General features: G+C 42.7%; 2 protein-coding genes across 2 annotated transcripts in view; one reads left to right on the forward strand and one right to left on the reverse strand.

The window, feature by feature from the left end:
• INO80C (INO80 complex subunit C) overlaps window positions 1-1,018 on the reverse strand; it is a 33,680-nt gene extending 32,662 nt beyond the window's left edge. The window contains exon 1 of the mRNA XM_072327738.1: window positions 805-1,018. Within this exon, the coding sequence (XP_072183839.1) occupies window positions 805-939 (135 nt within the window). The 5' untranslated portion in view covers window positions 940-1,018. The remainder of the gene's footprint in view (window positions 1-804) is intronic.
• Window positions 728-14,318, forward strand: part of GALNT1 (polypeptide N-acetylgalactosaminyltransferase 1) — a 101,461-nt gene continuing 87,870 nt past the window's right edge. Inside the window, exon 1 of the mRNA XM_072327736.1 lies at window positions 728-793. The gene's annotated coding sequence lies outside the window, so the exon portion shown is untranslated. The remainder of the gene's footprint in view (window positions 794-14,318) is intronic.

The following is a 14,318-nucleotide window of genomic DNA, read 5'->3' on the forward strand; positions in this document are numbered from 1 at the left end:
TTAGCTACATTAATCACTGTGGTTCGTACTGCCTCTCCTGGGGATAAGAGTGCCAGAAAAGGAAAATAAACTACGTAAATGCCACAGGGAAAAAAACAAGAGTTACAAGAGCATCATTCAGACCATGGAAAGGTTTCTGTCTGCACCTTGGCATCAGCACAATGGCTTTCAATTGTCTGGAGAGAAGATCTGCAGGAAAATACATACACATTTCCCTGATCTGATGGCTTGTGTGAAAATAAGCAACCTAACAGGCAGTGCATGCTTTGCAACTACAGTACTATTATGGTCCGTGAAATATTACTAAGGAGAACCACGTATGGGATGAAATATAAAAGGCAGACATTTCTTTTTCCAGCCCTTTTTTTTTTGATGCTAACAAAATCCTTCTGGAAGAAGTAATCCAGATGTCACTGGGAAATGCTTCACTGAGAGGGCGGTGAGGCGCTGGCACAGCTGTCCAGAGAAGCTGTGGTGCCCCATCCCTGAGTGGACATCCCTGAGTGGTCCCTGAGGCGCTGAAGGATGGGTCGAAGGATGAACTGGATGGCCTCTACGCTAACGGGGAAGCGATTTTAAACGCCGCTTCTCCTAAGCCGAGGCAAAGCTTCGCCTGCAGCTCAGCCGGTATACATAAAAGGGACACGGCCCCAGCGCTACCAATGGACACAGCGCCAAGGCACAGGGCCCGCGCGGCACCGCTCCGGCAGCAGGGCACGCCCCCACCGTTCTCCGCATGCGCGGTGAGTGAGGGAGCGTGGAAAAGGCCGCGGCACATGCGCGCTGCCCGCCCGTAAGCATTACCTGCGAGCCGCTCGACGATGCCGCTTTCTTTTTCTTGGCCGGACCGCTGCCCGTGCCCGGGCTTGCCGGGCGCTTCTTGCTACGGGAAGGAGCGCCGGCGGGAGATGAGGTCGCTGCGGGATTCGGGGTCGCCATTTTCCCCCCGGACCGAGCACGGGGCAAGAACCAGAGAGCGCGGCCCCCTCCCCCTCCGTCGGCAGTGCCGCGCAGCCTCAATGAGGCTGCTGTTGCTGGGCATGCGCAATCGAGGCGCACTCCCACCTCGGGCCGGCTCTGTGAGGGAGACGGTTAGCGGGGGATGGGCGGCAGGTCCCGGCTCTAACGGCCGACACCGGGAGTGTGTGAGCCCCTGTGGTTCGGCAGCTGTGGGGGAGGCACGCAGCCTTCTGCTGCTCGCCCGGGCCCTGCTGAGAGGCACTGCTGTGGCACAGCGCCTCCCGCCCCGGTGCTGCCTTATTACCTCCAGGCGGGACTGCCCGTGAGGTTCCGTCAGGAAGGACGCAGTTAGTGGTTTGGGAAAGTGCCGTAACAAAAAAAATCCGTGTAAAGCCTGGAGGAATGGAAGCTGTGGTGTTCAGGGACGTGATGTAGCGGAGGCTTGTTAGGGCAGTATGCTTAGGTTGGGTGATTTGATCTTTGATCTTTCCAACCGGAGCAGTTGTATGATTCTGTTGTGTAGGGGGCTGAGGAACTGTGTGCCTAATGTGTAGGGTACGGCACTGTCTGCACAAGCAGCCTGTCTTAAGGCTGCACCAAACAAGGCAAGGTTACACAAAGCACTTTCAGACCAGGAGGAGGGTTGCTGAGTCTTGAAACTATGTCATGGTTTGTTGTTTGTTTTTTCTATTTGCATCAGTTGACTTGTTCCCTTCAATTCTAAAACGATGAGCTGCAAGAAACCTTCTGATAAGCACACTGTGTTATTGTCCACCGTATGATCTTTAAGTGCAAGTTGCAGATAACTACGGTTTTTGTTGCGTTTTCCACTCTATAACCACAGATAACAGATAGTGAATGCCTCTCTGAGTAACTCCTACTGCTAGAAATGTGCTTGCTCCCAAGCAGGCAGACATGCAGCACAACATCCTGTTGTAATGTGGAGAGTGACTCAGTCCAGCAACTTTTCCTCTCCTTTGGAATCTGGAGTGGCTTAGCGATGGAGCAGTGTATTACAACAGATGCATGTTGCTTAGGAGTGCTTTTCCAAGGGCACTGGGAGCCCTCTTATTTCCTGTGCTGCTTTGTACTCTACCTCAGAGAACTGGTCAGTGGCAGTAGGTTGCAAACAGCTCTCTAGCTGCTTGACAGCCAATAAGCTGATTTTTAGCTTATTTTATGTGTCCGTGCACCTGCATTCAAGTTAGTGTTCAACTCACAACCTTTATTTATTTATTTAGCTATCTCTGTGCAACACCTGACCTTTAGGTTTGTAGTGGCAGCTGTGCGAGACCCAGTGCATGCCCCCTGGAGAGGCAGAGGTCCAAGATGTTGACACTCGAGCATAAAAATTAGGTCACGTTTATAGACTCTGCTGTAATAAGCGTTGAGCTTGGTCACAGTAGGGGTGGCAGGCCACGCTGTGTAAAACAAAAGCTATGGAGGTGGCCTAAGAGAGTCGAGAACAAAAGCCTGGGCTTTCAGGCAGCTTTCAGGCTGCTCTCCAGGCACCTGTGTATGCAACAGAAAAGCAGGACAAGATTTGCTTTCCAGGAGCATAATCAAGGCTGCATACAACCTCCAAGACCTGTCTTATTCTCAATATGTAGTTTCTGTCTTTCTGTCTGAGGCTGTGAGCAGTATTGAAGAGCAGACTGACAGACATCGTTACGTTTGTCTTTACTGTTAATGATTATTCTAGGCTGATGTGGGCCACATGGTTTGCATTTCTTCCTTCTTCAAATACCAGACCTTGTCACACGATGGTGACCTGAGTTTGATGTTAGCAGGGGTGCTGGCAATTGCAAGGGAGTTGTATCCCCTGACAAATCCAAAGCTGCTCAGCTGTGTGCTCAGTGTTGGTCTTGTCTTAGTCAGCCTTATATTTGATTCCCAGGGCTGAGTCCCTTCTTTTTCCCACGCATGTGCTGTGTTCTCAGCCCGCAGGCGTGCACTTTTAAAAAGAAAGCATCATAGGAATGCTCCTACAGAGAGGAGCATCTTTAATGCTGCTGTAGAGTAGATGGTTGCACGTGAATCATGCAGAGAACTAATGTGGCTGCATCAGTGGAAGTTTTTAAGTAGTATGCAGTCAAGCACTTCCTTATCTATGCCCATTTTTATCAATCAATTTACTAACAACGAAATTAGAAGGCCCATGGGAATCGCAGCAGTACTGAGTGCAGTGCAATTCTATAAGGTACCGAAGGCTGTAAAATCCCAGCAGGCCCATAACTCATTGGAAGATAGCAGTAATGGCAGTGTCACTGTTGAGAATGTCCACAGGGGATGAGTGGTGGAATGGGGGTGCCAGCAGGGCTCTGACATAGTGAGGCTCCCTTCTGCTCAGGCCCTGAGTTCCTGCCTGCACGCAGCCCTGTGATGACATGCAATGTGTAGCTGGTGTACCTTCTGCACACTTCAGTGGGTAGCTGCTTTGTCCTGCAGGTGAGGGCTCGCCTGCAGAAGTGCAAATTGCGGTTGTTGGTTTAGCTGAGTATGACGTGGCTCTTCCTGCTGCTTGCTCTGAGCCTGGCTGAAGGTGAGCACCACCTCCTGCAACTCATCCTGCAAGGTCTGTGTTGTTGTTTACTGCCTTGCTAATAAGAAAATCAAATCCAACTCAGCAGTAACCCTGCATGTGAGCAGTTCTCACCTGCCTCTTAGTAATAATTTCAGTGGAGTGGAAAGTTTTCTTGTACCTCTCTCAGTAATATGTGAGGGGAAAGAAAAAGGACTTTGGAGCCTTAGAAATTAGGAAAGAAACTCTCAGGCTTTGGGAATCAGGTTTTTTTCCTTTGGAATATTTTATCCTGTATAACACACACCTCCCTGCCCTTTGACTTGATGAAAAGTTACTGCAGACAGCTTCCTCCTTGTGGCCGGGGGATAACATCTGGTAGTGTTGTGGCACGTGTAGGGTGCTGATGCCTCAGAATTGGACAACTAAGAAATTTCTTCTTAATGGGAAGAAGAAAGCAACGAGGGGCAAAAGCTTTAAGAAAACTGAGTTAGGGCAGCCCAAAAGTAGAGTGGAGAACGTGGATATTGTGGTGTAACTTCACTGGAATGGGCTCCCCAGAGAGGTGGTTGAGTCACCATCCCTGGATCTGTTTAAAAACCGTTTGGATGTGGTGCTCAGGGACGTGATTTAGCAGAGTGTTGTTAGGGTGATACAGTCAGGTTGTGGTAGGACTTGATGATCTTTAAGATCTTCTCCAATCTGAATGATTCTATGATTCTAAGTACCATCCTCAGATGGCCACGTTCAGGTTGCACAGGAGCAAATGCCTTTGAATTAAACACGCTGGTACTCTTCTGCTCAATCAAAAGAAGGTGGTCACTTTCTGCAAGTGTTAATTTATTCCATTCCAAGCTTTAAAATTAGATCTCTTTCAGGAATTAATTTATATCCCACTTGATTGTTTGGCTTGTGACATTCCTACTAGTCTTACTTCTGTACTACTAGAAAAATGAGAGGTTTAAAAGGCAATCATCTGCAGCTTCACTGGTTCAGCCTTCTACATTACGTTCTTTTATTTTCTAACCTGCATTTCAATTTGTAAAATTACTAGGTATCCAAAATGGTGATCGAGTGTACATAATCCCTTTGTACGCTACTGAATTAAAAGGAAGGTTTTAAAAAATCTTATATAACCTCCTCCTGCACGTAATTTTGTATCAACAGAATAGGGATAACTTCCCTCTAGATGGGAGGTATTATTTCAAGTTGAATTCACTGTACGAGTTGTGGCAGCTGAGAAATATCAGGTGATTATAGTTCTTTTTCTTTCTTACCATCAATGTCTCCTGGCAACAGCATCACAAAACTTCTCTGTTAATTTATCCATCTTCATTGGCACGGCATAGATGCAGTTTGGGATGTAATTTGTAACTTAAGTTTCAATTAAATTTGTAGAAAATGTATGGCTGTTTCTTTCCTTTTAATGGCATATCTGTGTACTGGGGTGCTTATTTGCATTTTCATAGAGGCTCTGGAATAAGAAAGGATTGAAGTTCTTAGCTTCACCGCTCTAGCAGGTAAAAAGCGATGGATTCCTGCAGGGTAGCTTGTGAGGTCTTGTGGCATTTTATACGTTGTTCTTTAAAAGTACTCGGAGGCTTTGATGACTTTTCAGAGCTTGCAGCGTGAACTCTTGTGATTTGCATTTGTTCCCTGCAATTTGCAGCTGCAGGGACTGCACTAGCTTTGTTTAAATATAATGCCAAATGCCTTTAAAATAGGCATTTGAACCTTGGATTAAGGACTCTACTTTTGTAATATTAAAGACCTTTTCCAGCACACATCAAATATCTAACATTCAGTGTAATCTTCCTGTTAGAAGCTTTCAGAAAGCCATTTCTGTATTTGCAGTAGCGCAAGAAGAGAAACGTGTTCTTTGGAAATGCCTTTTGTGCCATTTTTCCAAGTCCTTCCCAAGATTACCTTTAAATCAGATGAATTTGATGCATCAGAAATGAGCAGTAGGAGGAGAGATTCAAAATGCCCTTCTGTATAGATTTTAGTTGTACTTCATTTGAGTTATTATTATTTGCAACTAACTTAGAAAAGTTATTCTGGCTGCACCTTTGCCGTTTACCAGTGGAGATACGTGAAGTGTGGAATTCTGGCCAAGAATTGTATGTGTGCTAGCTCTGGCAAGCTTAACTGAAATACTGTGTAGGCAAGGTACTTCTAAAGCAAGAGATTACATTCAATGGAGATTTCACAGTGGAAGGGTAGAAGTCAATGGGAAAAATTGACATAGTGTTTGGTTTGAAGCACGGTTCTATTTGCTTAGAGTGTGCAATAAGAAAACCTGGCATTGCGGAGCCCTGTATCCTGTACATCCCAGGTAATTATCTATTATGGGATATTTAGCAAATTTTCAGTCTGCCTCAAAGAATTTAAAGACTGATTTATCAGGTTGGATTAAATCTCATCCTTCTGAAAGTAAAAATTGGTTAGGAGTTTCCTCATTTAGTTTGCATTCAGAACACATGGTGAGTGTTGTCTGTAGTTGACGCACGTGAATAAGTTCCTGATTTCTGAAATAGTCGGCTGAGAGAGATAAAAATGGCACGATGCTCGTTTGCATAATCTTTAATGCCAGGGCTTGAAAACACTGCGGGTTTGTGAACTAAAAAACATGTGGACTAATTAAGTAATCTGATTTGTGAACGTAAGATCTACATGGGGTTGCAAATAGTTTGCAAGCAATCTGGAGAGTGAGTAGGGTCATATAACAAGTTTATTAATATTCCTAAATAAAGGATAAATTTACAGCAATATAAGTGTCCTCTGGAATTTGTTAACAGGAGTCGAGGTCGCTGCATAAACTACTCACAGGAATTAGCTCATACATCTCTACTTGTTAGAGCAAGCCTTCTCATGTTCTACCACTTCTACTTATTGAGTAGCATTTGCTTGTATACCAACTTGGTATACAAGAAAAAACCCACAAAAAAACCCCAACAACTGAAAGCTGACATATACACGATAACATCTTGTTTTGGAGCTAAGACTCGCTTTTAGTTTTGTTTTTTTCCAAGTGCAAACTAAGAATTCAGGTGCTAGATAAGCTACTCTCTGGCATGTGCAGAACTGATGATATTGTACCCAAGGTCTCAACCAAGGTCTGTGAGAGAGAGAGAGAGTCTGCTGAGTGCTGCTGTGCAAACCAGATGATACGGTAGGAAAAATAACAACAAAAGAACTTCAAACCTTTTAATTTGCAGATGATACCAAGTTTAGAGAAGGCCGTAGCTACAGCATAGGGTTAGAATTTATAGACAATTTAGTTCTGTTGGTTTTGACAAACATAAATTCATACTTTATTTTTACAGCCTGTGGTTTAAGAATCTAATCTGTTGATCCTGGGAAATCTGTAGGGTCTGTGTGGGAGGTTAGCAAGAGAAGCAAGCTTTTACTGCTTGGAATCAACGTAATTTCTGTGATATGCCTTTTGGGGAAAAAAATATGATGTTCTACTAGACAAAAAAAATATTGGAACTGTATTAATCATGGGCTGGGGATTAAAATGAGTAGATGAGAGTTGCAATAGAAGGCATCAGAGAGCCTGAATGAACTAAGCCTGAGCTGAATACGAATCACCAATACTGCAGTGCCTGGAGACATGCACGTGGCACCAACAGGAAGCCTGCAAGGCACATGCTGTAATCCTTTCACTTGTCAAAGCTTTGGTTAGGCTCAATTTGAATGTTGTGTCTAGCTTTGGGCGTTACACAGCTGGACCCTCTCCAAACCTTTCATATCTTTCTTGAAGGAAAAAGAGCTGAGGTCTGGCAAGCTTGATCTGTGAGCAGGGATGGAGAATTTTGGATGTGTGTGGCATGAGGAGGAGATGGACACTGAAGATTTCTACAGAAAAATAAGGAGTGAACTGGTCTCTATGCCCATTGTAAATGATCTCAATTTATTGAGCTGTATAGGCTATTCTTTATAGACTAGCTGCACTGTAAGTGTAATTTTTACTGGTCATGACCACACTAGAAGAATCTGTTCTGGTACTTACTGTGATGCAGTCAAGTTGGTTGAGGAACACTGTTATTTATTCATTTTCTTTCAATGAGTGATTGACTGCACTGTGAGAGAGCTTGGATTTTGTTGGTTTTTTTTTTCTTCAAGGTTTTAGTAGGTAAAATCAAATAGACTAGTTCTATTGAAAGGGATCTTCAAAGATCATCTAGTTCACTGACTGACCAGGATGAGTCAAAAGTGAAAGCATATTAATGCGGGTGTTGTTCAAATTTCTCTTGAGCATGAGGGCACCAGCCAGCTCTCCAGGAAGCCTGCTTCAGTGTTTGACCACCCTCGTGGTAAATGAACTTTTCCTAATGCCCAGCCTGACCCTGCCTGGCAGATTTGTGCCATTCCTGTCCTGCTATCAGTGACCAGGTCGCATCCCAGCACTTCATCCTGCTTCCCTTCACGGAGCTGCAGAAAGTAATGAGGTCTCTCAGCCTCTCCAGACTGGGCAGTCTGAGTGCCCTCAGCCTCTCCTCATAGGACGTGCCTTCCATCCCTGTTACCAATGTTACTGTCCTTTTCTGTATGCTTTGAAGGACCTTAATATCCCTTTAAAATTGTGGAACTCAGAACTGCACGCAGTAATCCGGGTGGGCTATGCAATTCTAAATACAGTGAGAAAATCACCTATTTGACCAGCTGTGTTTTAATGCATCCCAAAATGCGGTTTGTCCTCTTCCCTGCCAGGGCACACAGCTAGCTTGCTGTCACCAGCACCCACCACTTTCTTTTTGAGTTGTTTCAGCTATTTTCCTTTGTTGAACTTCCTGCCAGTGCTAATTGCCTAGTGCTCCAATCTATCCAGATGACTCTGCAAGGCCTCTCATCTCTCCAGAGAGTCATCAGCACCTCTCAGTTTAATATCAAAAGCAAACATGTTGAGGATGCATTCCGAGCCTGCGCCAACACATTGATAAAAATGTGGAGCAGAACTGGACCTAAAAATGAGCCCTGTGGAACACGGCTGGTGACTTGTCCAGCTGTGGCCCCTTTCACTACAGCCCTTTGAGCTCTGCTGTTGAGCCACCCAGAATAGTGGGAACCTGTTTGTCTCATAGTTGGATAATTAGCCCAGAAGGACTCAGACATACTCCTAGATAACCTTAGGTCCAAGGATATAGAAAACCACTGTAAGAAGGTGGTCCAAGGAGAACTCTCTCCACGTCTGCATAATGAAGAAACAAGGGGATTGATTTTGCAGCATTCAGGCTATATTACAAGAAGGAGTTTTTTGGTTTTGTTTTTCTTTTTTTTTCCAAACAAGGCCAATTTTGCAGTAGAATAGCTTGCTTTTGAACATTTTGGAAAAAAAAAAGGTGAGACATCTGCCACAGAAGATCAAGCACAAGGGATTCTGCCAAGAGACAGGAGAGCTGATTAGATGACCTCTCAAGAATGTTTCTGGTTCTGGTTTCTGTGATTCTGTCAATTCCATCGTTACTCAAAAAAAGCATGTGCTTTCCCACACAGGAGGAAGAATGTAAGGCTGGCCATACGGGGTCAGGCTGTTTAACCCAATGCTCCATCCTCAGTGGGAGCTGAAAGCAGATGCGAGGGAAGGCAGTGAATAGGGCAACTATACAGGATGGTGCTTCTTGGTATTCTCCCAGTCCACCTCCACTTGTGAAGCCAGCACTTGGTGATCCAAAGTTGATTTCTTGTGCATTCAGTAGCTTTTGGTAGGTTCAGTGCATTTGTCTCTGGTAACCCTTGAACAAGCCACAGCATCCTCCAACCAGAACTTCTTCAAGCTGAATCATGCATGTGAAGGCACACCTCAATAGCCTTGTTTGCAGTCTGACTCCTTTCTAGCTCTTATCTGATGCTTTTTGGTTTTTGTATTTTGGAGAGATGAAGACCCACCCGCTGCATTCAATCTTAAATATTCCTGTTTCTAGACTCAAGAACTCTAGTTTGCTTCTTAAGTATTTCCTATATAGAAGATGATACTTGTATTCTGGTGTTGCGGAGGTTTTTTTGTGCTGTTTGGAACATTTTCAGCTCTTCGGTGCCTTCTTTGAGTGGGAGGGCACAAAATGTACATGATACATGAAGTGCAGGCAGTCTATAGGTTTCAAAGCTGCAAATATTCTCTGTTGTGTTCTCTATTCCTTTTCCAATAATTGATTTTTTCTGTTTGACTGCTTCTGAGCACTAAGCATATGTTTCCGTAATCTGTCTGTCATGACCTCAAGGTCTCTTTTCCTGAATAATAATGGTCAACTCATTGCACGTTTCCAATTTAAATAGCTTTATTCTCCTGTGTATATTTTTATGTTTATAGTGAATTTCCTCTGCTGGTTTATTGCCTAATTACTAAGTCACGTGACGTCTGTATGTAGTTCTTCCTTATGAGCCTTCACCTTCAATACTTTGAGGAGTGACTGAAGGAACTGGGGCTGCTTAGCGGCGGAAGAGGAGGATGAGGGGAGATTTTATTGTTCTCTTCCAGTATCTGAAAGGTGCTTACAGCAAGTGTGGGGCTGGTCTCTTCTCAGTGGTGATAGGTGACAAGATGAGGGGAAATGACCTCAAATTGTGTCCGGGTCAGTTTAGGTTGGATATCAGGAAAATCTTCTTTACAGAAAGGGTTGTTAAGCACTGGAATAGGCTCCCCAGGGAGGTGGTTGAGTCACCATCCTGAATGTGTTTAAAAACCATTTGGATGCAGTGCTCAAGGACATGATTTAGCAGAAGGTTGTTAGTTAGGGTAGTATGGTCAGGTTGTGGTTGGACTCGATGATCTTTAAGGTCTTTTCCAACCTGAGTGATTCTATGATTCAAGGATATACTCTATCAGTTGGTTCTCCACTGTCCATGTGCTTTTGGATATCTCCAAAAAATACGGCTGTAGTAGTGAATGTGATTCTCTTTTACACAAGAAACTCTATTCTTTTCACCAAATACAATGTTGAAAATCGAATCCCAGTAGTACTTTCCTAGTTCTGACCCATTGCTTTACTCTGCTTTACAGCATTCAGAATACAATGGTTTCATCATTGGTGAAATCATTGGTTTTGGTATACTGAAATGAATGCATTTTACTACCTGAAAAATGATTTCAAGGAAGAACCTCGTTAACAGCGTGCTGTTGATATGTCATATTATAGAGACAAAAGATTTGCAGATGCATTTGAAGCTATTCAATAGGCTTGATTACTATTTAAACAAACCGTGTTCTTTATTTCTGCACTGTTTGGTGTTATATTATTGCTCAGATTAGTATAATAATAATAATAATAATAATAATAATAATAAAAGGCTATGTCAGCCTGTTGTAGTGTCTTTTTTTTCCTCATCTTTTAATTTGTAGTTGAATGTGGCTCAGCAAGATTGAGTTTTCAGTCAGAGTTGCGCTCTGCTTGTCACATCAGAAAAGGTCTGAATTCTTGTTTGCCCTAGGTGGATATATACAGCCCGTGGCAAATAGGGAATTTTGCAAGTGATTTCACAGCACGAGCAAGCTAAGTTTTCTTCTGTAATGAAGAGGAGCCCGTCACTAAAAATGTAATGCTCGTTATTGCATAATTTAAAATGATGCATCTGGGTTTTTCTCAAGGTTTTTCCCCTTCCCCCAGTTCCTTCCTTCCTCCAGCACACACTTCTGATGTGGAGGTGTGCTGTTTCCTGTAGCAACTATTAAACACAGTTACGCACGGAAGATACTACCTTTATCACTTTTAATCTTTTATGATTGTAGATGTTTTCTGTACTGTTCTGACCAAACCCCTACACGTAATCATTGAAATTCCTTGTTGGAAATCTTCTGAGGAATCTGGCTTCTCCACATAAGGAACCAAGAATGCATATGATTATACCTAATAATTTCACCACTGTCAGATTAGATTGATTTTTTAGTCACTTTTTTGCAGCTTAGATTCAGCTCAGGTGCTCAAAGCGAATGAAGGCGCATTAATCCGCAGTGACACTCTGTCTCTCTCAATTAGTGGGTTCTGAGAGATGGTAGATACTGCAAGTTTGGTTGTATGAAGCAGTTTTGTTCTCAGACGCTAGTAAAGCTGAGGTTTAGGTTTCCAAAAGCAACCATGAGGAACTTAAGTGTCAGGCCTTCAAAAAAAAATCTTGAAGAAATAAAGGGAATAAAGGATATTTTGGGCAGATGTAAAGGCTGGGTATAACTGATAGCATTTACACTGAGATTTTGGGGGAGACTTCTTTTTAATTAAATCTCTGTAAGATGTAAGCCTCTACTGCACACATCTTTGTGTAATCAAAAAAGGGCTGTCACAGTTTTGCTTAGGATAAGCGTGTGAGTTTGCATGGAGAGGTTCCTCTGGTGCTGCTGAGCCTTGTTTGACGTGTAGGTGTTCCTGTGTAGCGCTGAAGGTCAGGCACTAATTTCTTCAAACTGCATGTGGTCAGGCTGTAATTTTAATTATTTCCAAAGCAGTGGTGCATTAGCATTACAAAAGTGTTGTAGTGAAAGACAAAGTACTGAAAAACGGCGTGCAAATAAATGACACTGCAATGTGTGCATGTCTTCTGATTTGTCGGAATTAATGCTGGCAAAGCTTCGCTGTAGCTCCAAGTATATGTTTATTGCTTAATTATCTCAGTTACTGAAGATGCTCGTTGCGTAATCTGGGGAAGCAGTAATTGAGTCCATTACTGTGGATAAACAATTGCTAATTTATAGCGCTTCAAATAAAATAATCTTCACTGTAAACAGATGCTACAAAATGTAAAATGTTGATGCTTATCTTACTTTTACCATAACAAAATCGGAATTTTCTTGATTTTCTTAATGTGCGTTTCACCAACGCTTGTTGAAAGCTGCTTTTTTTTCCCTTCTTATTATTTCTTTGACTAAGATGTCTGCTCCAACTGTATTAAAATACTTTTGCTTTTCACACTTGCCTTATTTTTTCTGGTTTGGTTGTTTAATGCAGATAATAGCTAGTGTCAAGAAGCCAGGTCTTTTTAATGACTTAAGAAAACTGGCTTTTGATTAAATGAGAGCAATCTGGGATGTAATTTTAGCTGGTGAAGCAATAACGGTGTGGTAGGCATGTAGGCAGTTTTCAGTCTCCTACTTAAAAGATAAAATAGCTTCATTTTGTTTGAGAAATGTTTGGATGAATCTCAGTTTAGTGTTAAAACAAAGAGGGGAAAAAAAACCTTCAGCCTGGTAGGAGCTCTGTGTTCATATCATGAAATGGTTTGAACAGCATGGTGAGGTGCTGGGGGCTTTCCTGTGGGTTATACGATACCTTGTGATTTTTAGATTTGAATACCTAGCCAGACTGTTAATCTACCTTCTCCTGAAGCAGTGGTTGACATCAGTTCCCACCTTCATAAAGTACTGTTTAAAACTGCGTTGCTGCTTGAAAAGAGGGAATTTTTGCTGTGTCTGAAGTCATCTGTGTAGGAAGCAGATTTTTCCCTCATTGATGGTTACAATGATCCAGTCCTTTAAACTGCGAAGCTACCAAGACCCAGCTTACCAGGATTGCCATGGTCCTATCTGGATGATCTCTGTCCTGGTGAGGCAAGGTTTCTTCAGATTCCTCTGGAAAACAGGAACACTCTTCAGTGACCATTGCGGAAGTGAGAATTCATCCAAAGACTGGAGTTACTCCACTTACTCTAATAGATGATGTGATGCTAATACTGAAGTTACAAGACTTCTGTGAATGTCTGGTGAGAATGAAGTGGCAAGCTGTGCAAAAGTATTTCCCTCCTCTGACTGCCCACTTGCTTTGATGACTTACCTATGCTTATATGACAAAATATGCTATGCAACACGGATAGACTGGATTTTCACACTTACGTGGAGATTTTAATGTGTATTTATGTTACTGGAAGTCACACATATGCACCCACAAACATATATTGGAAGATGAAACTTTATATACATTTATGTAGGTGTGAGTGAGAGCATGTGAAAAGCAATCTGAAGGGCTCTCTTGCTATTGCTGTTTTGCTGTTGACTATACGAAGGGTGGGTACACACCTCCTGTTAGCCAGAATTATTCTCCTAGTCTCAAGGGGCAATTTTGTGTCTTATGTCTGCAAAACGAAACTGATCTCACAAATACTTAGCCCAGAAATGTTAATTTAATTTTGGAAGTAGTCCCACTGAATTTTATGATCCCAGAGATGGTAAATTTCTTGGGACTTTTCCTTTTTGCCATATTCAGTGGTAAGCACAATCTCCATTAGCTTTCGCATTATCATCTACTGTTACTTACAGCAAAATGCTTTTAGGTTTTGGCTTGAAAATGGTAATTTGAACACATAAGCACAAAAACCATGTGTCAGAAGACAACAATTACCTTAGAATTATTGCAATATTACATCTAAATAATCTGAGTGGGCTTTGTGAAATTTCAAAAGCTACTTTATTGTTTTTTAGAACCACTGCAGAGCTCATCTGATTTGGCCTGAACAGGAAAAAAATCATATAGCCGTGAGGATATTAGAGAAAGGAAAGGCTGTAGACCAAAGATAGTAAATTCCCCAATGTGCTGATGACCAATGATGGTCAAGATAAATCCGGCTGCTATGAATGGACAGTAAAGGGAGCGAAATGCAGCTTTTGTAAGATCCAGGACTGACGGACAGAGGTATGTGGCTGTTTCCTGTCGGGTTCACCCTAAGTCTATTCAAATCAACAGCAATCTTCCAACTGACTTTACCACCTTTGGATGAGCCTTCTTTTCTACAAGCTTCCCAGATCACATCTGTATTTCTTAATAAGCAATACTTGATATGTGATCTCATTGTTAGACAATGGAGACATCCTTTTTTCTTCCCAGATGGTTTCAGTTTTTTAGTTTGAGGGCAG

The sequence above is a fragment of the Excalfactoria chinensis genome, chromosome 2 (genome assembly GCF_039878825.1).
Source record: "Excalfactoria chinensis isolate bCotChi1 chromosome 2, bCotChi1.hap2, whole genome shotgun sequence".
Taxonomy (NCBI): domain Eukaryota; kingdom Metazoa; phylum Chordata; class Aves; order Galliformes; family Phasianidae; genus Excalfactoria; species Excalfactoria chinensis.